We start from the raw sequence: 13999 nt of genomic DNA, 5'->3' as shown, positions 1-13999 counted from the left end.
TTATTTTATTTCCTTTTACTTTTTTATCTTATTTTATTATTTTATTTTATTTAATTTTACATTATTTTAATTTAATTTTATTTAGTTTTATTTTATTTTATCACTCATTTTCTTTTTATATTATTATTAATATTATTATTTTATTTTATTATTATTTTGTTTTATTTTACTCACTATCCTCCGGCATTCCATATGCAATATTATATTTTATATTTATTTATCTTGCAGAGACAACTAAACTTTTTTTTCAGGCACCGAAATTAAACTCTACAAGTTCACAGTTTGTATATGTCTATACTTATAACATTTAATTTTATTATTTTACTTTGAAAATATATATATCATTAGCAGTATATTATTATGCATTTCGTATTGTGTTCTATTAAGTTACGTTAATTAATGTATTTCCTACTCATTAAAGTACTAAATTTATTCCTTATACACACAACAATTATTAATATAAATAATTTTAGTTCTTTTTTGTACAAATTTATTTATTTGCCGTAATAATATTTAAAAAAATATTCGATTCGATTGATAATTATTTTAATTGTGTTATTATACATTTTAAATAACCCTGTAGTAGAGAATTAAACAAATGATCCTGCTGTTTTTCTGCTGTCCAGCAGCGGCGCTACATGAAGCGACTGTTCACTCGACATAAAACAACGAAGAAGAAGAAAGTGAGCGTGTCCACTTGTTCACTGTAAATAGCCTTTCATTTGAAATACACTAGAAGAATAGATGTTATTCAGTTTCTGAAAGGGATCGTATGAAATAAATGGGTAAAACAAGCATTACTTTTTAGACAAACTTTAAACAATTCGTCGTACTGGATGTCAGAGAGCGTCATGAGAGATCGTTGCATCAGCGACACTATCATTATTAGCTCGTGAAACTCAAAACTTGACAGATCTTTGAGAGAGAAAGTGCTTTTAAAATGGAGGAAAGAGGTGAGTTTGACAACAACATAAGACAGAACACACTTAATAATTATCCAGAGATGATTCTGAGTTATTTGCGTAGCTGCTTTGCTTTCCTGAGCATCTTATATTACATTTTGAATTATATTATGATCAATTATGTTGATATGTTGGTTGGTAACGCAAGGTATTTGTGCTTGTTTTCGACCTGTTTGATTGACACACATAATATCAATAATAATTGAGAACATTTCGTGAGTCCACGTGTATATATGTATAGCTAATGCATTATGGGAACATCTAAAGACTTTGTTGATCAGGAGATTAATAATATTTCATTTATTTAATTATTTAAAGGTGCAAGAGTCATGATGTTTACACAGATGATTATAGCTGCTCATAGTGTGTGTTATAAAAGCTGTTCTTTATTAATTTTAGGGTTTGACTTTTTTGTTCACTCGCTATTTAATGTCTGAGTAATTGTTAAATGTTGTTAAATGTTTCAATGTTGTTAAATTGTTGGTAATTGTAGTTATTTGTGATCAAAATTATGAATAGCTTTACTATACTATACTGTAAGTCTAACATTTTACTATAAGGTTCAGTTTATTATTAATTAATTCATCGGCTAGTACTAAAGACTATAAACATAATGATCTAAAATATATTTTACACTTTATATGAGTTTAGTTTTATACTGTATTGTTATCCAGCAGAAGTTTAAATACAATTTCAGTTAGGTAATTTGAAGTTAAGTACTTTTCTTACCCAACACAGCTTACTTTCACCAAACAATTCAACAGCGAAGGTACAGAATTACAAAGACAAAAATGCAAAACGTTTACATTTATACCCTGATATTTTCAGATTGGGAATTAAAAAAATTCAACAGTGGAAGTCAGTAATTTATTTGAATATGTATTTCTCTCTTCCAGAACTGGTGGAGTATTTCCGTGGGCAGATCAGGGAAGATCCAGATGTGGCTTCAGCGGTGGCTGCGATTCGATCGCTGCTTGAGTTCCTGAAGAGGGATCAGAGTGAGTTTGTGCTGTTTGATTTTCGGCTTGGGATGTGGATGTGAACTGATGCTTGAAATAGATGTGAACCGATGCTTGATGTGGATGTCAACTGATGTGAATTGATGCTTTATTTGGATATGAACTAATGTGAACCGATACTTGATATGGATGTGAACTAATGTGAACTGGTTCTTGTTGTGGATGTCAACTGATGTGAAGCGATGGTTGATGTGGATGTGAACTAATGTGAACTGATACTTAATTTGAATGTGAACTGGTTCTTGATGTGGAAGTCAACCGATGTGAACCGATGGTTGATGTGGATGTGAACTAATGAGAATTGATACTTGATATAGAAGTGAACTCATGAGGGTGTGAACCGATACCTGATATAGATATGAACCCATGCTTGATGTGGATGTGAACTAATGTGAACTGAAACTGGATAATATAGATGTGGATCAATGTGGGTGTGAACCGATGCTTGATGTGAACTACTGTGAACTGATGCTTGATTTAGATGTGAACTAATACTTGACATAGATGTGATTGTAAACCGATGCTTGATGTGCATGTGAACCGACTCCTGATGTGGGTGTGAACTGATGCTTGATGTTGATGTAAATTAATATGAAGATATAATGGATATAGATGTGAACAGATTCTTGATGTGAATGTGAAATGATGTGAACTAGTTTGAACCGATGCTTGATTGGATGTGAACTAGTGTGAACCGATGCTTGATGTGGATGGGAACTAATGTGAATCGATACTTTATGTAGATGTGAACTGATGCTTGATAAGGTTGTGAAATTATGTGAACTAATGTGAACCGTTTCTTGATTTGAATGTGAACTAGTGTGAACTGATGCTTGATGTAGATGGGAACTAATGTGAACCGATGCTTGATTTGGATGTGAACTAGTGTGAACCGATGCTTGATGTGGATGGGAACTAATGTGAACCGATGCTTGATTTGGATGTGAACTAATGTGAACTGATGCTTGATGTAGATGGGAACTAATGTGAACCGATGCTTGATTTGGATGTGAACTAGTGTGAACCGATGCTTGATGTGGATGGGAACTAATGTGAACCGATGCTTGATGTGGATGGGAACTAATGTGAACCGATGCTTGATTTGGATGTGAACTAGTGTGAACCCATGCTTGATGTGGATGTGAACTAATGTGAACTGAAACTGGATAATATAGATGTGGATCAATGTGGGTGTGAACTGATGCTTGATGTGAACTACTGTGAACTGATGCTTGATTTAGATGTGAACTAATGTGAACTAATACTTGACATAGATGTGATTGTAAACCGATGCTTGATGTGCATGTGAACCGACTCCTGATGTGGGTGTGAACTGATGCTTGATGTGGATGTAAACTAATGTGAAGATATAATTGATATAGATGTGAACAGATTCTTGATGTGAATGTGAAATGATGTGAACTAGTGTGAACCGATGCTTGATGTGGATGGGAACTAATGTGAATAGATACTATATGTAGATGTGAACTGATGCTTGATAAGGTTGTGAAATTATGTGAACTAATGTGAACCGTTTCTTGATTTGAATGTGAACTAGTGTGAACTGATGCTTGATGTAGATGGGAACTAATGTGAACCGATGCTTGATTTGGATGTGAACTAGTGTGAACCGATGCTTGATGTGGATGGGAACTAATGTGAACCGATGCTTGATTTGGATGTGAACTAGTGTGAACCGATGCTTGATGTGGATGGGAACTAATGTGAACCGATGCTTGGTTTGGATGTGAACTAGTGTGAACCGATGCTTGATGTGGATGGGAACTAATGTGAACCGATGCTTGATTTGGATGTGAACTAGTGTGAACCCATGCTTGATGTGAATGTGAACTAATGTGAACTGAAACTGGATAATATAGATGTGGATCAATTTGGGTGTGAGCCTATGCTTGATGTGAACTACTGTGAACTGATGCTTGATTTAGATGTGAACTAATGTGAACTAATACTTGACATAGATGTGATTGTAAACCGATGCTTGATGTGCTTGTGAACCGACTCCTGATGTGGATGTAAATTAATGTGAAGATATAATTGATATAGATGTGAACAGATTCTTGATGTGAATGTGAAATGATGTGAACTAGTTTGAACCGATGCTTGATTTGGATGTGAACTAGTGTGAACCGATGCTTGATGTGGATGGGAACTAATGTGAATTGATACTTTATGTAGATGTGAACTGATGCTTGATAAGGATGTGAAATTATGGGAACAAATGTGAACCGTTTCTTGATTTGAATGTGAACTAGTGTGAACTGATGCTTGATGTAGATGGGAACTAATGTGAACCGATGCTTGATTTGGATGTGAACTAGTGTGAACCGATGCTTGATGTAGATGGGAACTAATGTGAACCGATGCTTGATTTGGATGTGAACTAGTGTGAACCGATGCTTGATGTGGATGGGAACTAATGTGAACCGATGCTTGATTTGGATGTGAACTAGTGTGAACCGATGCGTGATGTGGATGGGAACTAATGTGAACCGATGCTTGATTTGGATGTGAACTAATTTGAACCGATACATGATATAGATATGAGAGGATGCTTGATGAGGATGTGAAACGATAAGAACCGATGTTTGATGTAAACCGATGCTTGTCCTCCTGCAGGTGAAACGATTCTGGGCCTGAGAGAGAACATGACTCAGGCCATTCACAGGCTGCAGGAGGCCGATTCATCCGTCGCCGTGTCATCTGGCGGAGAACTATTCCTGCGCTTCATCAGTCTCACATCACTGGAACATCCGGTCAGTTCAGCATTTCACTCCATCTAGCAGATCTGTTCTGTTTTTATGTAGAAAAAACTGTACTTTTAACTAGCTTACAGAATTTCAGCATTGCATTTTTACTGTTTCTAAATATCACAGACATTTTTAACAATGTGCAGGATAATGTACATCCAGCCAGTTGTACGCCGCAGAATAAATAACTATACACCAGCTGCTGATAAACCTGTCTGGCTTTAATCTGCATGAACATCCGGCTGGATGTACATTATCCCTTACTTCAATATGATTTACGGATCATTTCCGTGATTCCTCTTGTACTGTCTTTGTTTTCTGTTCACCAGGATCTCTCCCAGTGTAAGAATGTGATGATCGAGCGAGGTGAACTCTTCCTGAAGAAAATCTCCCTCTCCAGGGGGAAAGTGGGTAAACTGTGCCACACCTTCATCAAAGACGGCGCTGTAAGTACACTAGTCCACTAAAGACGAAATGGCGTGTTGCTTTAGCATTATATTGCTCAAATGTGACCTTTAAGGAAATCGTTTGTTAGCATAGAGACACGATTGTTTGAAAATCTGCATTAAGGTCTAAATATGGAGAATATCACCTTTAAAAGTTGTTTAAGTTGCATATTACTAATCAAACATTGAGTTTTGATGTATTTATGGTAGGTAATTTGATTGAAGATGATCTTTACTTAGTATTGTCATGATTTTTGGGGTAATAGAAACATCTATAATGTTGATTCATGCAATGTTTTGTTGACTTTGCCTACAAATATACTAAATTCAGCTTGAATCACAAATCTGCTTTCCATGACTTGCAGAAAATCCTGACCCACTCCTCATCTCGAGTGGTCCTGAAGGTTCTGGAGAACGCAGCGGCTGATAACAAACGCTTCACAGTGTACGTGACTGAATCACAGCCCGATTCAGCAGGGTGAGTCTTCACGCTGTTAAAATATGTATATTGCTTAAGGGGGCTAATAATATTGACCTTAAAGTGGTTTTAAAATAATTGCTTTTATTTTAGCTGAATTAAAACAGGTAAGACTTTCTCCAGAAGAAAAAATATTATAGGAAATACTGTGAAAAATTCCTGAATCTGTGAAACATCATTTGGGAAATATTTGAAAAATAAAAAAACAACTTATTAAATCTGACTTCAACTTTATATATTAAAAAAATAATAAAGTAAAAATTCTATGGTCAATATTATTAGTGTATATAGTATCTATTTTTTAAGTGTTAATGTTTTATTCATGTTTTTTCCCCCTGTTTCATCATAGTAAACTTATGGCTGAAAAACTCCGCAAGCTCAGCATCCCAGTCACAGTAGTGCTCGACGCTGCAGTCGGGTGAGTATATTACTCTGTGTTTTACAGTAGTCAGGCACTGCTTTCATTCCTGTAAAACCTACAGTGGTTACGGAAAGTATTTAGACCCCCTTACATTTTTCACTCTTTGTTATATTGCAGCCATTTGCTAAAATAATTTAAGATCATTTTTGTTCCAGATTTATTAAAAAGAAAAACTATCACAGGTTCTAGGTAATAAGTAGAAGCCATCTTTAATCTAATACAGCCATGAGTCTTTTTTTTGGAAAGATGCAACAAGTTTTTCACAGCTGGATTTGGGGATCCTGTGCCATTCCTCCTTGCAAATCCTCTCCAGTTCTGTCAAGTTGGAAGGCGGACAACCATTTTAGGTCTCTCCAGAGATGCTCAATTAGGTTTCAGTCAGGGCTCTGGCTGGGCCATTCAAGATCAGTCACAGAGTTGTTGTGAAGCCACTCCTTCATTATTTTATCTGTATGCTAAAATAGCTTCTGCTATTTATTTTTTGACTTTTTGCAGGTATATCTTGGAGAAGGTAGATCTGGTGATTGTCGGTGCAGAGGGAGTTGTGGAAAGTGGAGGTGTTATAAACAAGGTCAGACATGCATAGATCAAGACTATATTACTCTATACAGTTGAAGTCAGAATTATTCGCCCTCCTGTGATTTTATTTATTTATTTTTATTCCTATTCAAATATTTCCCAAATGATGTTTAACAGATTCAGGATTTTTTCACAGTATTTCCTATAATATTTTTTCTTCTGGAGAAAGTCTTATTTGTTTTATTTCGGCTAGAATAAAAGCAGTTTTTTATTATTTTTTAAAATCATTTTAAGGTCAATATTATTAGCCCCCTTAAGCAATATTTGTTTTCTATAGTCTACAGAACAAACCACTGTTATACAATGACTTGCCTAATTACCCTAACTTTACCCTAATTAACCTAGTTAAGCCTTTAAATGTCACTTTAAGCTGAATACTAGTATCTTGAAGAATATCTAGTTAAATATTGTGCTGTCATCATGGCAAAGACAAAATAAATTAGTTATTAGAGATGAGTTATTAAAACTATTATGATTAGAAATGTGCTGAAAAAAATCTTTTCATTAAATGAAATTGGGGGGAAAAATATACAGAAGGGCGAACGATTCAGGAGGGCAAATAATTTTGACTATATATATTATATATCAGAAATGACATAATTGTGCATACATTTCCAGAACAAAAATCTGAACTTTTTTTAAGCCGCATTTTCAATTTAGTTATCACCCAAAAAAACTCGTTATCACCTTCTGAATATAAACGAGTATATAAATATGTAGTTACAGGTACATTTCAGGCTTTTTCCATTCATTTTAATTAAACTGGAATGATAATTTACAGTAAACTGAATCCATTGTTAATGCAAAATAATGCAAAATGCTTAAAATATAGAACATTTGATTCTGTTGTTATTTTCTTAATACATTTTCTTAAATGAAAAAAAAAAAATACAGAAAATAGATGTGTCATGCTTACTTGTTTTTGCTTATTCAATTAAATACACAAATTTTTTTGTTCTTATTATTGGAAACTGTTAAAGCTTTTTGATTTTGGAGAATAATATTATATTATAACATGTTATATAGTATAATTAATAATACATTATGTAAGAGGGTTTTTTTGGAGACGTAAAATGTACCTGCAATTCTAGAATCATCCATATATACTGCAGTTGAAATTTGCAGACACAAATAGATCAATATAATGAAATAAACACTTAAAATGAACATTTTTAAAAGTACTTTGTTATTTTTCCACTGGTTGAAACAATGTAGAGTTTAACATTAAAATGTTAATGTTGTTGTTGTTGTTTTTTTTTCATCTGTTTTCCAGATCGGCACCTATCAGATGGCTGTTTGCTCTAAAGCACATAACAAACCTTTTTATGTGGTGGCAGAGAGCTTTAAGTTTGTGCGACTTTACCCTCTAAACCAGCAGGACGTGCCTGATAGATTCAAGGTAAGCTGGAAATAAAAAAAAAACAACTTGTATATGTGTGTGTGTATATATTTATATATGTGTGTATATATATATATATATATATATATATATATATATATATATATATATATATATATATATATATATATATATATATGTGTGTGTGTGTGTGTGTGTGTGTGTGTATGTGTGTGTGTGTGTGTGTGTACCAATGACTGTAAAAAATATGGACGACGCGACAGCCCTTTTTCCCATTGAACGCCTTGAGGGCAAAACGCCTGCTTGACGGGCACAAACTGTCGCAAAAGACTGCTGAAATTGGAGCCAGACATGCGCAGAAGGATTGTCTGATGGAGCCAGAGGAGGAGCCGCGAAAATGAGCAGAGTCGAGCTTCCAATCAAACGCTTTATGTAAAATCAACTACGCCCCCCGAACTTCTCAGCATGCGTTTGCTGTCATATCAACACAAATGGATGGAATAACGTTAACAAATATGAGGGTTTTATATATTCAATCGCGCCAGCTCCGGGCTGCAGCGCATAACTTACTCGCGGCGTCGCAGGCTGATTCCGGCTCGCATGCGGCAGCGCCTGCTCGCTCGGCCGCCGCATCTGGCTCGATTGACTCGGGCTGAAATTGGGGAGTCCAGGCATCCGGAGTAGGTCCAGCAGAGGTAACATTAGTCAGTCTGAGCTCTAAGAGATAAGTCTCCGGCAGGCGAGAATCTAGCCGGAACTGTGTTTTGCTATCTGGGTGGTTAGGCGTGTATCAGCAAACTAATAAAGCCCGAAAAAAGCCCTGAACTTAGCGAATAAACAGTGTTCCACCAGGATCATGTATGTCAGAAACTATAGTTTACTGCTGAACTCATTTTGTCATGGTAAAATAACACAGAAATCGAATAATAACATTTCAGTCTACTTCAGTCTCCTGCCGAAGCTCAGACGCCGCGCTTTGAGAAACTGTCAATCACAGCTGTCAATCACGATGACACGCCCAGCATTAAATTACTGCTAAATCAAACTGTTTACAAAAATGAAGATCTGCACCTATTTCAGCACAATAACCAGTGCCTTAATCCACCAGAACCATCTTTCGGGACATTTTATTGCAAGTGTAATATTTTTTTTATTTGGGCTCAAGTCTCCTTCATTAACACGGAGGAGGCGGGCTTTATGACTTGTACTGCAGCCAGCCCCCAGGGGGCGATCTAACGGCCGAAACCTTCACTCAAACGTAGGCTTGCGGCACACTTGGTGTGTACGTGTTTTTGTGACATATCAGGACACAAATCTGTATAATGACATGGGTATGACACCGGTATTACAAAAAGGAGGTGAAATATGAGGACAATTGGTGACGTCCCCATTTCTCCAAAAGCTTATAAATCCCACAGGATGAGTTTAATCAGAGAGTAAAGCTGTACACTGACTCCAGTGATGGTTGGGGTGGGGTGAGGGCAATATAATATACGGTTTGGACAGTATAAAATGAGTGGAAATCTATGTAATGTCCCCACTTTTCACAAAAACAAACGTGTGTGTGCGTGTGTATATAAAATATATCGATTCCCTATTTCTAATGGGCCAGTTATAGTGGTTATTACATCACGTTTATAATATCATGTCACTTAATATTCCATTTCAGTTGGAAGTACATCAACATACTGAAATAAAAGTCTTCGGTTCATGTGGACTTTAAATATCATGATAATTTCATATACCATAATAATAACTTCAGGAATGTGTTGCCACAAGACTATTTGATAGCAGCAGAAGGCTAGCCTGAATGTGTGTGTGTGTGTTTCAGTATAAGGCGGATGTGCTGAAGACAGCGGAGGATCTGAATCAGGAGCACCCGCTGATCGACTACACTCCTCCATCCCTCATCACTTTACTCTTCACAGACCTCGGTGTGTTGACGCCGTCCGCCGTCAGCGACGAGCTCATCAAACTCTACTTATGATCGTAATAATCATGATTATTGCTGTTTATAAAGCATTTCAATCATATCGCCTCTGTGTGACAAGTTCATTCATCAAGTGTAAGACAACATTGTTCTCCATCCTGTTTTATTATTTTTTTAAAGATTTATTTTTGGCCTTTATTATTAGATAGGACAGTATTGAGACAGGAAGCGAAGAGGGAGAGAGGGGGTAGGGTAATGTCGTCGAGCCGGGATTCGAACTCGCGACGCCCTGACGTGCTATTGCATCATATGTCGTCGCATGTGTATTTTTACAGAATTGTTCTTCTGGAGGAGCCTTATTTCTGGTCAATCAGACTGGTAAATATTACTGGTTGTCTTTGAAGATTTTGAAGGGGACTGGGGCATTGTTGACCAATTTGGCATCGCACAATGTCTAATGTGGAACATCGTGATGGACGATGGCATCGTCGTCGTAGGTGACGGTGAATTAATTAATTATAAATAATTCATTCATAACTAATTAATTATTTGTAGCCTACCGTTTCAACTACCTGACCCGCATGGTCTTTGTGTTACCCATATCCAAATCATGAAAAAATAAAGATACACAAATGACCACCTGACTATCACTTTCCCGTGGGACTGTGGCATGAGTAAAAATCACTGTCATGAGGGCTTTAAACACAGTTGTGTCAGCAGTGTGTGAATAAATCCAGCCTCTAATGGTAAAAATATATTAATTATACTTTGTATAGTCACACTTGACATAAACACTTTGATTGACATTCGCCCTTTGTACATGTCATCAGAGGGGGAAAGCTTAGCCCATTAGTGACCATCTCCCCCTCATTAGCATAAACAGCCCTCAGTGAGAAGCAGCTATCTGTCCAATGGAGTTTGGAATCTGCCACTATGCTGACACATAGGCATTTGCAGCTCCACCCTGTTCTGAAAAGAGCACAATCTCATTTGCATTTAAAGCTACAGTCACCAAAACACTAGGGATGGCTGACGTGAAACTGACGTTTCGACACAGTGTCGAGATCCCGAAGCGCAAGTGTTTCGAAACATTGCACCAGGCATGATCCGAAACACCCTGGTCACGTGACTAAAGTGTTTCGAAACACTTGGTCACGTGACAAAAGCGATTCAAAGCATCGATCATTTCAGAGGTGTTTCATGACCCGGAGAATCTGCATTTGACTGGCATGATCTTACTTATGACTCTGTCTTGTATGGCGTAGTGGACCGTGCGTGTGCACTATAGTACTGTATTTCAAATTTATTTTGGGTTCGAATCTCGACTAGTACAAATACTCCAAAATCATGATTTTATGTATTTTAATCATGTTACTGTTTTATGGTGTAGTCTAGATAGGATACAGCTGCGGATATGCCATCAATTTACTATCATTTTTGTAACACTGTAAAACAATAATTCATATTTTTACAGTACTGTGATGGGTTTAGGTTTTGGATAGACGTTAATAAAATACAATGGGAAATTTAATTAATAATATAAATAATTATTGTTAAGTTCTGGCCACAACTGTATCTGATCTAGTAACAACCCTGTTTTATGAACAAAACAATACAAATTTATTTACAAGGTGTTTATTCGTATGTCAGAGCAATGTTGAAACAAAACGATACAACAACAAAGCATTACCAACTGCTATCAAAGCATTTCAAAACAATTGTGTCAGCCTGGATTCGAACCCATTATTCCCACTTGGTAATCACAAACTCTAACCGCTCGACTAAACCATTTGATAGTTCAAGGCTACTAAGTAGGGTTTGATACCTCAATTTGCTCAACTGTTTGCTGAAGCTGTTTCAGTGAAATACAAAAAAATGACCACTAGGTGTCGCCGTTGAGTGGTGTTTCGAAGCTTCGACACATTTGCTTCGATAGTTTCAGTGTTTCACGAAGCCTCGCTTTGCCCACCACTACAAAACACCACTATTAGCATCAAAGCCTAAAAGGGGCAGCTTTAGCGAGTTATAAAACAATGTTTGTGTGGAATTAGGTGCTGAAACTTCCTCAGAGCAACCTCAGAGACGTATTTACATCTTGTAAAAAGGGACATAGTAGATCCACCTGAAAACAAGCAGCATAGAAAAGGATGTTCCTAAGAGTTTTGTGTAAAAAAAAGGTTTTATTTTCCTCAGGAGAGTGAACATAGAACAGGTTCAGATTAACATTGAGTTAGTAACCATAGAGTCATTAACTTTAAGTGATTTGATTTCAGTTATTGTCAATAACCACTACTTTAAAGTGAACCGTAAATAAGTGAAATATGAATGTGCTCAAGCTGACATAGTTTTCATTTCACACAGACCAGGGATGCATTTTCAAATAAGTTGCTAACAGATAACAGGGAAATATCCAAAGAGGGTTATTAAACACATTTGCATGTTTATGCAGTTACATTACTGGGTAACACTTCACAATAAGGTTATATTAGTTAATGTATTAACAAACAGCGAACAATACGTTTATTACAGTGTTTGTTAATGTCAGTGATTGATTAGTTCATGTTAACTAACAGTGCATTAATGTTAACCAGCATGTATTTGGACATTAATAAAGCATTAGTAAATGTTGAACTATGATGAATAAATTCCTTACAAGTATCATTCATTGTTAGTAAATACATTAACTAATGAAAGCTTACTGTAAAGTCTGACCCATTACTGTACCAGTCGTAGAAAGATGCTTAAGTGTCTTCTGACTAATAAATTAGTATCAAAACAGGCAACAGAAAAGGCAGCTTGACGGTTATTATAATAATCCGACAAAACAGCATCGACAGTTTTAATAACGTAAACAGGATTGATCGTCACTGCTGGTTTTCCTCTGGGTGATCCATCAGAGATTTGACCCAGCTGGTGCCGTTGATCAGTTTGGTGGTGGCGATGATGTACTCGGTCCCGCTGTCCTCCATATGAGAGAGAAAACGCAGAGCGGCGATCTCAGCGTACGTCACGCCGCCCAGAAAGAAGACTAAAGTGGTGCGGTTTTCTCCAGGCTGACCTGCAGATTCACATTGATATTAATCAACAACATTGTACTTCTGCACACATTCAGTTATTTCAATAGTAATTTTCTGACTGGTACACACATATAAATAAAGCAAATCCAACAGCAGGTAACACGTTCACTGAAATGTGAATGACTGAAAGACTACATTTTGTGACCTTCACTTTATTACAAAAATTAAAACTTATTTTTGTTTTTCTACAGTAGCTATGTTTCCATCCAAAACTGCGAATTAGCTTTATGCGCAAAACTGGATTATCGCATAAAAGACGTGCGAATAAAGCAGCGTTTCCATCCAACGAGTCAAAGCGAAAAAAAATCGTCACTTTCTGATTAACTGCCGCCAAATATCAACAGTAAAAACTGCATTTGATGCAGTCGAAGTAGCTGCATCAATCTTTTCTTCATCTAATAAATGACTTGCGCCTCAGAAGACTATCCTGACATGGAGTGAACGCGCGGTGGCATTTAAGGTGTTAAGATGCGGAGCACAGACGCTCGTGATTCTGGAGGTCATTAATAATATAATAACACTAATGCTTAAACAGTAAAGCCGCCTTTCCACTGCACACGACATTTGGACACGACTGTCGGATTACGCCCCCTTGTGGGAGTCGCACAGAATTTTCAGTTTTGAATTGTTCTCGCAGTGTCCGAATTGAAAGCAAGAGTCTATATTCTCTGTGCGTTCATCATGGTTGAATAAATTAATGAAAACTAGAAACTCAGACCGCTAAAAATATTGGAGGGAATGTGGAGACAACATAAAAAATATATATTTTTATGACTTTATTACTTACATTTATGAAAATAAATGTTTTTTTTTTTTAATATACACTTTTTCTGATTTAAAAAAATAACCAAATAAATGTCGTGCACACGGACCAGCTTAGACAACACTGGTATACATCACATTCGGTCGGCCGGTCGCATACGGTCTAGTCGCAGGAGATCAAATATTTCAACAGATCC

The 13999-nt window shown here is 36.5% G+C and overlaps 3 protein-coding genes across 7 annotated transcripts in view; 2 read left to right on the top strand and 1 right to left on the bottom strand.

The window, feature by feature from the left end:
- kiss1rb (KISS1 receptor b) overlaps positions 1-13999 on the top strand; it is a 360900-nt gene that overhangs the window by 259776 nt on the left and 87125 nt on the right. The gene's annotated exons all lie outside the window — the stretch shown is intronic.
- vps33a (VPS33A core subunit of CORVET and HOPS complexes) overlaps positions 1-13999 on the bottom strand; it is a 39044-nt gene that overhangs the window by 8828 nt on the left and 16217 nt on the right. Inside the window, 1 exon segment of one of the 2 annotated variants that reach the window (NM_001099973.2) lies at positions 12132-13021. In NM_001099973.2, coding sequence (NP_001093443.1) covers positions 12828-13021 — 194 coding nt within the window. In that variant the 3' untranslated portion in view covers positions 12132-12827. 2 annotated transcript variants of the gene reach the window in all.
- Positions 654-12594, top strand: eif2b1 (eukaryotic translation initiation factor 2B, subunit 1 alpha). Of its 4 annotated transcripts, none has more exons than XR_015490106.1 (9): positions 654-953; positions 1859-1960; positions 4619-4755; positions 5079-5195; positions 5561-5673; positions 6023-6091; positions 6590-6665; positions 7947-8161; positions 9309-10066. XR_015490106.1 is itself a non-coding variant. In XM_087251638.1 (9 exons), the coding sequence occupies exons 1-9, from the start codon at positions 941-943 to the stop codon at positions 10018-10020; spliced, it is 909 nt and encodes a 302-aa protein (XP_087107764.1). In that variant the 5' UTR covers positions 654-940; the 3' UTR covers positions 10021-12594.

The sequence above is a fragment of the Danio rerio genome, chromosome 5 (genome assembly GCF_052040795.2).
Source record: "Danio rerio strain M-AB ecotype USA chromosome 5, GRCz13ab, whole genome shotgun sequence".
Lineage (NCBI taxonomy): Eukaryota > Metazoa > Chordata > Actinopteri > Cypriniformes > Danionidae > Danio > Danio rerio.
Note: the sequence above shows the minus strand (reverse complement) of the source record. Positions and strands in the feature narration are given on the sequence as shown.

Excerpts from the sequence above, each read along its gene's own strand:
- eif2b1 (XM_087251638.1), top strand. Across the intron at positions 1,961-4,618 it reads GTTCCTGAAGAGGGATCAGA|GTGAAACGATTCTGGGCCTG; the intron begins GTGAGTTTGTGC and ends GTCCTCCTGCAG. Across the intron at positions 6,666-7,946 it reads GTGGAGGTGTTATAAACAAG|ATCGGCACCTATCAGATGGC; the intron begins GTCAGACATGCA and ends TCTGTTTTCCAG.